Source organism: Lithobates pipiens, unplaced genomic scaffold (genome assembly GCF_037356315.1).
Source record: "Lithobates pipiens isolate NorthernLeopardFrog02 unplaced genomic scaffold, aLitPip1_a1.2 Scaffold_28, whole genome shotgun sequence".
In the NCBI taxonomy this organism is placed as follows: domain Eukaryota; kingdom Metazoa; phylum Chordata; class Amphibia; order Anura; family Ranidae; genus Lithobates; species Lithobates pipiens.
In genome coordinates, this window is record NW_027507789.1 from 134675283 (window position 1) to 134687311 (window position 12029).

The 12029-nt window shown below is 39.3% G+C and overlaps 1 protein-coding gene across 1 annotated transcript in view; it reads left to right on the plus strand.

Annotated features, from left to right (window-relative positions):
• Positions 1 to 12029, plus strand: part of LOC143935606 (cytohesin-1) — a 75734-nt gene that overhangs the window by 45723 nt on the left and 17982 nt on the right. Inside the window, exons 6-10 of the mRNA XM_077459594.1 lie at positions 2948 to 3028; positions 3138 to 3250; positions 3860 to 4008; positions 4319 to 4431; positions 9873 to 9951. Of these exons, the coding sequence (XP_077315720.1) occupies positions 2948 to 3028; positions 3138 to 3250; positions 3860 to 4008; positions 4319 to 4431; positions 9873 to 9951 (535 nt within the window). The remainder of the gene's footprint in view (positions 1 to 2947; positions 3029 to 3137; positions 3251 to 3859; positions 4009 to 4318; positions 4432 to 9872; positions 9952 to 12029) is intronic.

Sequence of the window (12029 nt, forward strand, 5' to 3'; positions counted from 1 at the left end):
CCGATTGGAACCGTGCCATTGCTGGCAGTAGGCTGTGACTTGTCATGCGATTTGACATGTCAATTCACATGACAAATCGCTCCAATGTGAGCAAGGGTCTTACTCTGATACCCCTAACTAAAATCTAGTAGAACCAATTGCCTTCAGGAGTCCCAGAATTAGTAAATAGAGTTTACCTGTGTGTAATTTAATCTTTGTATCAATACAGCTGTTCTGTGGAGCCCTCTAAGGTTTGTTGGGGAACCTTAGTGGACAAACGGCATGAAGACCAATGAACACACCATACAGTTTAGGGATAAATTTGTGGAGAAGTTTAAAGCAGGGTTAGGTTATAACAAAATGTGGAAAATGTCAAGGGGTATGAATACTTTTTCAAGGCACTGTGTGTGTGTGTGTGTGTGTGTGTGTGTATATACAGTATATTCTATGAAATGGTACATTTTATTATCTAATGACCCATCTCCCTAACTGGGCACATATAGAAAGAAAAACTGACAAGGAGGTTTTAACTCTTCCCCACTCTACTAATTAAATGTGATGTGTGTCTCCATCACAGACATTTTCATAACGGTCTGTCCTTGTGACAAGGAGAGAAAGTAAGGGGAAATCTTTTATTAGGCAGGCAGGTAGACTTGGCAATGGTAGCCCCCTGCATTTCTTTACAGCAAAGGTTGCTTTTTAATTGTAGCTACTACTAAGAACTCAAGTTTCTGAAACGTGTAAAAGAACTGGCTACTTTTAATGAAGCTGTTGGAAATAAAGTGCTGGTGGGTCGGATGTGATGCTAGTGATTTCTCTACAACAATTTTGCTTTGCAGTGAAAATGTCAGCAGTGCTCTACTTTTTCTAATCGTTTTTTTTTTTTTTTTTTTTTCTCATTTGTTGAGGAACAGCAGAAGTATTTTTAAATTTTTTTTTTTTTTTTTTTTTTTTGATTCATTGTCGTTTACAGGATAGACACTGGCAAACATAAAAAAAACTGTAGGCCAGCTTGGGTAGAACTCCTTCTTCTCCTACCAGCACGCTCCAGTTTTATTTTCCCCCCTCAGCTCTGCTATTGTAAAAACAAACCCATTTTAAGAAAAAGTTAGGATTTTTGTTTTGTTTGTTTGTTTTTTTTTTTTTTTTTTTTTTTTTAATTTTTCTTTAAACGAGACTCTGCCGTACAACTCTGCTGGAGGTTTCCCCTCCAATAGGCAACAATCTGGCTTTCATCCTCAGCCTTTTTCATGAGCACCTGGACCCTATATGACTGAACATTGCGTGATTATCCTGGAAGTGATTTTTGGGCAATGGGTTCTATGTGGGGTGCTTTCCAGACTTGGTTCTGGTTAAGGTAACTGCAGAGCATTTTCCAGATCCAAAGCCGCTGACAATTGTGAAGTTGCCATCCACTTAGTAGGTAAACTGCTTGGGCTGAGCTCCACCATTTTCTTTGGTCACTTGAACCATTATTCCTATGGAAGGGGTTATTTATGAGGGACTGAGCACTGACCACATCTACTGGGTGGAATGTTGCGAGCAGCACATGCTCTTTCCTGCCCTACAGTGCTGGCTAAACACCCCTCTGCTGCTTATCTTGTAAAGTGCTACGGGAAAATGTGATCTTCCCATCACCCACCTACACTGGCTTTAGTCACCTTTTAACCATTCAAACCTTTGGTCACAGACCCTCACCTGCTACCAGCTTTCAGAGTTTCAAGAAAACTTGAGTGGCACTTTGCACAAGTAACATGTCTAAATCTAATCTTCCAAGGGATAGTCGGGGGGGATTGCTTTTAAACTGGCTTCTGAAGATGCCAGTTTTTGCAGTCATATTGTCTTATACTATCAGAGTCTCTACAGTCTGGTGTAGCTGAGTCCTCTGCCCTCTTGGCTGAAGGTTTTTACTATGGTCATGCACGTTAAGGGCATTATCGGTGTGGGCTCTTTCAGACAACAGAAGTTCAGGAGGGTCCTGAACGGTCTCCAAATCTTTGTTGACACTGACTCCTGGCTTGGAGAATCTGGTTCTGGTGCTAACCACATCTTAGACCAGAGTGTACCTTTCCCAGCAGAAGCTTCAGACATCTGGGTCTTGAGTTCAAACTTCTCAGCCCAGAAGCTCAGTTTTTGCATAAGAGCTTTTTCATGTCCAATCCCCTGTGACTTTCTGGGATCTGAATCTGTTTCTGTATGCTTAGGAAGCCTTCCTTAGAAACATATCTATCTCTACCCTTGCCCACAAAGTTGCTTTCCTTGCAGCATTCACCTCGGGGGGTGTCTATTATGGGACCTTGCTGTGGTTATGATCCTACTCTTGGTACTGCTTTGCAACAAAACTGGGGCACATGGTTGGGGTTATACTCTGTGATGGCCTACAACTTTGTTTTATTTGCCAGTGTCCAATCCTCTATGTGGAAAAATAAAATTAAGGTTTAATGTAACAATTTGTATCTTGTAAAGTGTTTATTTTTTTTTTTTTTTTTTTTTTTTTTTTTTAGAAAGGGGAAAAAAAAAATGTTTTCAGTTCATAAATCATTTTGTTCAAAAGAACATATTTCATGAAAAAAGACACCAGCAAATATGTCCATGCATTGTGCTGCCATTCATTTTTGATGTGCTAAAGAAAGTCGCCTCTAATACATTTGCCACACATTACCATGTGCTGTGGTACGTTGTCATAAATATTGGGTGCATGTAAATTTTTTAAGTGTTGGAGCAGCTCCTTTAAACAAATAGGCTACTTTTATGCAACATGTTATTGTGTAATATAAGACACCTCAACAGACTGGATAGAAGTAAATGGGATTGAAGAGTTTTGGAACTTGTCACCTAATATAAAGTAATCATCATTGTTGGTTGTTTTAATATGAGGTATTTAGAGATTGTAGAATAATGCCAGCAATCCAGTAGTAGGTAACTATCAATCAGCAAATCATTGCTAACCACATGTTATCTTCTGCAGAGACGATTTTAACATTCGCATACTTCATGCCTTTGTGGAACTTCATGAATTTACAGACCTTAACTTAGTGCAGGCACTTCGGTAAGTTTGGGTCATGAATACAAATTTAGAAGGGGAAATATCTGTCATATTGTTCATACTCACTATAACTGTTTTTTTGTTTGTTTGTTTTTTTTTTTTGTCTCCACAGCCAGTTCCTTTGGAGCTTCCGATTGCCAGGGGAGGCTCAAAAGATTGATCGTATGATGGAAGCATTTGCTCAGCGGTACTGCCAGTGTAATCCAGGCGTCTTTCAATCAACAGGTTCATTACGCTTTTTTTTTTTATTTTTTATTTTTTTTATAGCTGAGCTCAAAGCCTAGGGATCTATTAAATGGGGGGGGGGGGGGGGGGTGGTTGATGGAAGGGGTTTAAGCCAATGGAGGAGACAGCAGCACAAGGGAGACATTCTACAGACTGCATTTAAGATTTAGGTTATTGATAGCCTTGTTGGGGTAAATAAACTTCTTGAGGATTTGAGTATCTTTGCTTTGTAAACCCTAACAATGAACTTCTTCTGTTATCTGCTTCCTTTTTCATCTGTTAAATTTGTGATTTGAAAGCCTTTTGGTATATCTGTTGGATGAGTGCAAAAATACTGTTGACCTGTCAACTTAAAATGACCAAAAAGATTATGCATTTGGTCGTATGATTTCTGCTGCAGGACAAGATAGGACTTTGGATTGCTCCAGTCTTCCCATACAGCAGAGGTCATGTGACCACAATGTCTATGAATTTAAATTTGTATTTGCTTTTGTATGACCAGCACAAGAGGTTAGCATTTCCCAAGTAAAAGTAATTTGGCCCTTCTGCTACTCTATTTTACTACATTTTATTATCAACACAATTCACCCATTTCCCCCTCCTTTATAGATACCTGCTATGTATTGTCTTTTGCCATTATCATGCTGAACACCAGCCTGCACAATCCTAATGTCAAGGACAAACCACCTACAGATCGTTTCATATCCATGAACCGTGGCATCAATGATGGAGGTGACCTGCCTGAGGACCTGCTAAGGGTAGGTGCACATGTGGTCATATATACACTGTACTAGGCTTTTGGCAAAAGCAGTTGAATTTGGTTACTTTACTTTTATTCCCTTCTTAGTTTTTTAAAACACACCTTTTGTTATAGTCGGTATATCGCCTAGTAATTATTAGTCCTTTTCAGAGGCAGACTAGAGATATATGCCAGCTCATCCAGACACTGCTCCCTATCTTTTCTGCTAGCCCACATATTTTACTATTCTTTACCCCTTTTTCTCTAGTCAGGTTTTTGGTGGTATCAACGACCTTGCTTTGTGGTCTCACCATCTACTTTTTCCTCAGAATCTGTATGACAGTATAAAGAACGAGCCATTTAAGATTCCGGAGGATGATGGAAATGACCTTACACACACTTTTTTCAACCCCGACCGTGAGGGTTGGCTGCTGAAGCTTGGTGAGTTTTTTTTGTGTGTGTGTGTGTGTGTTTTGTGTTGTTGTTTTTTTTTTTTTTTTTTTTGTAAAATTGTCTACCGAATTAAGTGATTTTTAGGGATAACCTGTACTTTTTGTTCCTAAATAAAATGACTAATGAGTGTTGTTGGGACCAAATAGTCACCCCATTCTTACTTTTTAGTAAGAAAAAAGGGACATAACACTTTTTAGTTTCAGATTTTAGATTCAGTCAGTGTTGCACAAAATAAAATTGTACAACTGTATATATTTTCCATGTAGAGGTCCCTGCCAACTTCATTGGAAGAGCTCCTTTCACCCCATTTTGGATGGGACCTAGAGCTAAAATGCCCCCTTTTTACAAGTTATTGGAAAAAAAACATGCTGATCTTGTCTTTTGAAATAAGGAAGAATTTACTTTACTTGGTCATGGTCTTGGGCCTCCTTTATAAATAAGTTGTTGCTTTACTGGCAGACACAGAAAAAAATTGTAGCTAAACAAAGAAGGCCCAGAGACAGTGTTTAACGCTGTATGGTGCCAGGATAAAGCGCATGTACAGATAAAGCACTAATGGACATGACTGACTTTTCAACACAGAATGCTTATATACTACAATTTGAAGAGCATGTTAACCAAGGATGAAAAATCTCTATCCTAGCAGTATCTTACTACTGTCCTCTAAATGAACCACAGATTATTATTTTTTTTTTTAATAGATTACCAGAGGCTCATTTCACTACACTATAACCTGAGTCACTTATCTTAGGCCTCATGTACACTGCTGCTGGTAAACGGATGTTTAGAAGCAGTTGGGCATTTTTTTTTTTTTTTCCAACTGCTCCTGAACCCTTCTCTGTTATCTTATCAGTACATGTACACTGGGTCGTTTACAGTCATTTCTAGGCAGCTGAGTTTAGAGGCTTTTTTTGGAACACAAAAAATGGGTTCAGAAGCTTAGTTTAGAGGCATATTAAGTGCCAAATGTGGTAACTCGTGTTTAGCCACGTTTCGTTTACAGGCGTTTTTATCATTTTTGGCTATTTAAAAAAAAAAAAAAAAAAAATATATATATATATATATATATATATATATATATATATATATATATATATATATATATATATATATATATATATATATATATATATATATATATATATATATATATAATATAAATTTTTATTATTTTTTTAAACGTGGGTTACTACCTGTCCATTTAAATCATTCAGGAGAGGTTGTAAAAACATCCTGTATACATAAAGCTTAAAAAAAAAAAACTTCTTCTGGTACAACATTACCAGGGTAAGGCTTCATGTACACGGGACATTTTTACAACCTCTCCTGAACGATTGAACTTCACAGATGGTAACCCACATCCATTTTGCCGCATTTGCATTAACTGTTTTTTTATTTATTTTTTTAATAACTTTTTATCATTTTTGGCTATTTAAAAAAAAAAAAAAATTTAAAAACGCCTGTAAATGAAGTGTTTAGAAGCGTTTGGCGCTTGAAATGCCTTTTTTTTTTTTTTTTTGCATTCCAAAAAAGCCTCTAAACTCAAGTGTCTAGAAACCAATTTAAATGACCCTGTGTACATGTACTGATAAGATAACATAGAGGAGAGTTCAGGAGCAGTTGGGGAAAAAAACACCCAACTGCTTCTAAACATCCATTTAGCAGCAGCAATGTACATGAGGCCTAAATTTGTTAAACAATCTTTTGCCTCAAAAGCAACACCAGCATGTTGACTCTCTCTACTTCTGCTGTACTTCCAGTTCGCCCTGATGTAGGCAATGCAGGTCTGATGGACCCGCAACCTAAGTGCTGGGGTCTATGAAACCTATAGCCAGTACATCTGAGTGGCCTGGAGGTACTGCAGGCCACTCAGATGTACTATACTAATTACGGCATTTTAAACAAGCAGATTTGCAAGGCGTAGGAGAAAACCTGCATGACAGGGGGGCTTTTGAGGCAAAGGAATGTCCTACTGTTCTAATCCTGGTAGAGTTACTGAGCTTGGATTTAAGCTTTTAATGATCCTTAACCAATTCATAGTTATTTTCAACTCCCATTGACTCTCCTTAAAGCTGATATTCGCACCCCCTCCATTTTCTTTTTAACCCCTACTTACCTGGTCGCAGGGTCCTGCACAGTTAAGATACTCACTTGCCTAGTAGATCCAGAGTTGTCCTGCTGTCTCTTCTGCTCCTGGTTGGTCCTGCACTGCCATTTTTGTGTGATTTCATTAGGAAGCTGCTGGCTCTCCCAATGACGAGCCACTAATTCCGGCCCCCTGCTCCTTTTCTCACTGAAGGACTATGCCTCCTGGCATAGTTGATGCACATGTCCCAGGAGGTACAGTGGGCAAAGTACACATCATTCACCTAGGCGAGTGATCTGTATAGCTTTCTTTAGTTTAAAAAAATAAATAAAAAAAATAAAAATAAGTTTGATTTGTGTAGTGGAGGGTGGGAGATGAGGCCACATCAAATTGAAGGTGATGGTCATTGTGACACATAATGGGGTTGATCTACTAAAGGCAAATGGGCTGTTCACTTTGCAAGTGTAGTTGCACTTCGCAGGGGAATTTGCTTCAGAGCTTAGTAAATGAGTAGATGCTCTGCTGACTTCCATCATCCAATCATGTGCTGTTTTTATGTGTGTTAGTTATTTTGTTGCCTTTAGTGACTCCACCCCAGTGGTTGTTGAATTACATTTTTGTCTTTCTGCGGTCCCCCTTTTTGTGCCCAGATTTTAATTGCATCGTATCATTGCTGGAGACAAGCTAGAGGAATATGAAGTGAAGAGTTAAACAGGATAAAAACGGTCACATGGGTGAAACGCACAACTTTAGTCATACTGTTACCATGTACCAATCTCAGAGGAGCATTTTTGTGCTTGTGACCCCACCTTGCAGCTGTTATTATACAGAATTGGTGTAATCACAAACTATAGCACAGTGATCAGATATTTACTGAAACAATTATGGGTTCTGTTGTATAATGTTCATTTATTTAAAATGCCCTTTTCTTCTTTAATTGTATGTTTTCTACATTTGGGATGTCCATTTCATGCGCCTTGCAGGAGGTATGTACTATCTATGTTTGCTATGTGTGGGTGCTAATGACAAACTGCTGCTTTTCTCTTCTTTGTTCTTCTTGCTGATGGCGGCTGCTGCTCTTTCCCTCTTTCTTCCATATACATTAGAAGAATGGGGGTCTTGCTGACCTATACAATTGCTCTTCTCTTATTCATGAACCTAGCCATACATGCTACTATTAGGTTTTAAAAGCCTATGATCATATACAAGGACATTAAAGAGAAATCCCTAATTAGATTTGCGTAAGCGGTAATCACTGCTAAGAAGCAGGCCTATGTTATTACATTATACAGCCATTATATCACCGGTGTACTGTACATATTATGTTGCTAGGCATACAAACATTGCTATTAGTTTTAATTACTGTTTTTCAGCATAGTCCATATACGAGAATTTGCTGTCAAGCCTGTCCCCATGAGTCACTCGGTATACAGTAAACCTCTTCTGACAAACATCTGTTAAAGTATGCAGATTTTCTTAAAATGAGAGGTTACTAATGTTATGGTTGCCACCTCTCCTTGCAATAGAAAAAAACAAGCCATTGTGCAGTCCAGTGAATGACACATTGTGAAATGTTGTGTCCATCCTAGTCATGATATGGTGACTGACAGCACAACTTACAGACAGGGAATTTTTTAATGCATTCTGGAAGCCGTTCTTCAAAGAGCACACTCCTCCTTTGCCACTGAGCATTATTATTAGGATTATTAGGCTTCCCTGAAAAGGTGAGTTTTCAGGGATCGCCTGAAGGCAGCCAGAGTAGGAGATAGCTGGACAGATTGAGGTAGAGAATTCCAGAGGATGGGAGGAGGAGACGGGAGCTTGAGAGGAGCAGAGAAGACAGTTTGGGTGATATTTGGAGACCAGGTTGGTGATGTAGATGGGGCAGAGTTGTGAATGGCTTTTGTATGTTGTAGTTACTATTTTGAACTTAATTTGATGGGCGATCAGACACCAGTGTAGGGATTGGCGGAGAGGGGTGACAGACACTGAGCGGTTGGTAAGGTAGAGGAGTCTGGCAGCAGCATGTTTGATGGACTGAAGAGGGGATAGCCTATGGAGAGGTAGGCCCTATGAGAAGAGAGTTGCAATAGTGAATGAGTAGCTTGGTGGTTTCATTAGTTAAAAAGGATTGAATTTTAGAGATGTTAGATGTGAAATCTACAAGCGTTTGACAACGATTGGATTTTGGGCTGAATGGACAGATCCGAATCTAGGATTACATCTGGTACCCTGGTGTCAGGGGAGGGATTGATGGTTACCTTATTGATTTTGATGGATACGTTTTAGAGGGGGCAAGGACAGGAGCGAATAATATCCGCTCTGTTTGAGAGATTTCGTTTAATGAAGTGGTGGAACATCCATGCTGATATGTCAGTAATTTAGTAATGCGAGAGGAGACTGAAGGAGTGAGGTGAGTAGACTGATTTGGGTGTCATCAGCATAGAGACAATAATTGAAGCTGTTGAGGGTGACCAAGGGAGGAAATGTAGATAGAGAGGAGAAGGGGTCCAAGAACAGAGCCTTGGGGGACCCCTACAGAAAGAGAAAATGGAAAGGAGGAGACAGAGTTGTAGGCAACACTGAAGCAGCACTGAGATAGGTAGGAGTAGAACCAGAATAAAGCAGAATCTTGGAGGCCAAGGGAACTGTTTATTGAGAAGAAGTGGATGGTCAACAGTGTCAAAGGCCGCAGAAAGCTCAAGTAATAGGAGTATGGAGTAGGGGCAATTTGTTTTACTCCTATCTTGAACTCTAGAACAGTGGTCTCCAAACTGGGGGCCAGATGTGGCCCTTTGCTTGCTTTTATCCAGCCCTTGGGGCAATATTTTATTCCACTGATACCAACAATGGGGCACAATTCCCCCCATGATACCAATTCCCCCCCCCCCCCCCCCCCACTGGTACCAATGAAGGGGCACAACAATTCCTTGCAATGACACCAATGATGGGGCACTATGCCTCCCAATGACACCAACGTTCAATGACCCCCCTCATTTGAGGACCCCATCTGTCACCGAGAGCTGAGATTCAGAGCCAACCGCTGCATGAAGGGTTGACTACTGGCTCTTAACGGGCAAAACATGTATTTGCATATCCCTGGCTAGGCTTATTTGTGCTAGGGAATATTAATAGAATGCAAGAAACCACATTTGATCTTCTTTTTAAGGGTGACAATTTCTTTTGCTTTAGTATGGCAGCTATTTGCATGACACCTTTCTTATTATCTGCATAACCTATGCTGCATGTTGTGTGTTTTTTTTATTTTTTATTTTTTTTTTATTACTGGGTTTTTCACATTTTGAGGTCTTCTGCCATTTACTCCTCTCTTTTTTGCCTTTTTCAGGAGGTCGTGTTAAAACTTGGAAAAGGCGATGGTTCATTCTGACTGACAACTGTCTGTACTATTTTGAGTACACAACGGTGAGAGAAGTTTTTGAATGTGTTTTTATCCCTATATATGGATGGACCTAAAATTTGAACAAGACTTATTAACAGCAAATGTATAATAGAAATCCGTAAAATAACGAGAGAGCTAGGGTCCTAAGTGAAAAGTTGTCACCAGTAAAGCAACTGTATGTAGATGGGCTTTAACATGGCCAGAATTTCAAATTGTATCTTAAAGACAATGGGAGCATGTCCAAGTCACTACTGGCTTTGATGTCCACAGACACCCGTAGAGATCCACTTGAAGTAAAGAAATCCTTCAGGTACTTTTATATACATAAGAAAAACTTGGAAAAACCGCAAGTTACAACATAATGTAACATCGTAAGAATCAAAAAGTTGCTGCTTTAAGAAGCAGCAATTACATGATTGGATTAGAAAACCTGGGCCAATAGATATTATTTCTACCATCATTCACAGTAGGCACACTTGCTAGAAGCTTCGTCATTTGATTTGTTACCCCGATCGTGGACATAAACACTTGCCCAAGATAAGCTTTCATGTTTGCAGTGACCAGGCATGATCGGGTCATACCTGCACCTCCTAACTGCCTGCTTAAATTCATCGGCACCTTTTATGTTAGGCGTCAAATCAAAAAACATTTTGAGAAATGCACACAAATCTTCAAACTTCATAACTGTCACTGTACATAGTCTGATTTTATGTCAAGTAATAACAGAACTCCTTTACAACAGGTTTTTCATTTAGCATAAATTAAACTATGCTGTCAACTCCAAATATTTACCTACGCAGAAAATGGAATCGCAGTATACTGTATTCAAAAGTACTGTATTCAAAATACTTTTTCAGTATACGGGTTTAGTGGACTTCTATTAGAGTAGTGATGCTTTCAGTTTGTTTCATGTATAGGAAACACGCTCTAGGCACGTACTAGAATTTTACTGATACGGTACAAGTCACAGCATGCCTGTCCATTACATCTTGGTTCATGCAGTTTTATTTGTACCTTCAAGCAAAATTCTGAAAGGGGGCCATTATACCTTTTTTAATTATAAGTTTATCCTAAAAATACCATAAATAATCAGAAAAAATTTGAAACTACAGTAAACAACAAAATCAGTCCGTGAACTCTTATAGGGCATAAGAGTTCACTGACTCATTTTGTTTACTGAAGTTTCACATTTTTTCAGAATATTTCTGCTACAGGGCGTACACGCGGTCGGACATGCCGACTACAAAATCCGTCTGATTTTTTTTCCGACGGGTTTTGGCCCAAACGTGTTTTGCATACACACGGTCGCACAAAGTTGACGGAAAATCCGATCGTTCAGGACGCGGTGACGTAGAACGCGTACAGTGGGACTATAAAGAGGGCAGTAGCCAATAGCTTTCGTCTCGTAATTTATTCTGAGCATGCGTGGCACTTTGTCAGTCAGAATTGTCTACACACAATCTGAATTTAAACTATCAGATTTTGTTGTCGGAAAATTTTAGATCCAGTTCTCAAACTTTGTGTGATGGAAAAAGTCTGATGGAGCCCACACACGGTCGGATTTTCCGACAACGAGATCCGATCGCACATTTTCCGACCGGGTGTACAGGGCATTAGGCTGGTCCATACATGGTCGAATTTCTAAATTTTCTTTTGAAAATCAGAAATTTTGTGCGTTTTGTAATCTGATGGTGCCACCATTGATTTTCAAAATTCTACCAACCAAGCCTTCAATCCTCACCTCGCCTCCTTTCACCTGTTGCTACAGAAAATAATTTTCTTGGCTGGGAGTCTTCTTTACTTGTACATGCACATTTCTTTTTTGATTTACATTTCTCGCACAAATCTCCCATCATTGATTAGAAAATTGTTCTCAAATTCGATGGCTGCATGAAAATCGACTGTTGCTGCAGCCCACTAATGGTGCAAATTTCAAACAAAGATTCTTGGATAAGATTTTCAAAAAGGAAAATGATTTAATAGACCCATGTCAGGCCTGCCTTAGGCCACAATTCCATGGGATTAAACTCACAGCTGTGGCAAGAATCCAGCATATTCCTGCTGCTGGATTCACAGGTGGATGCAGATAGCTGCAGCCACT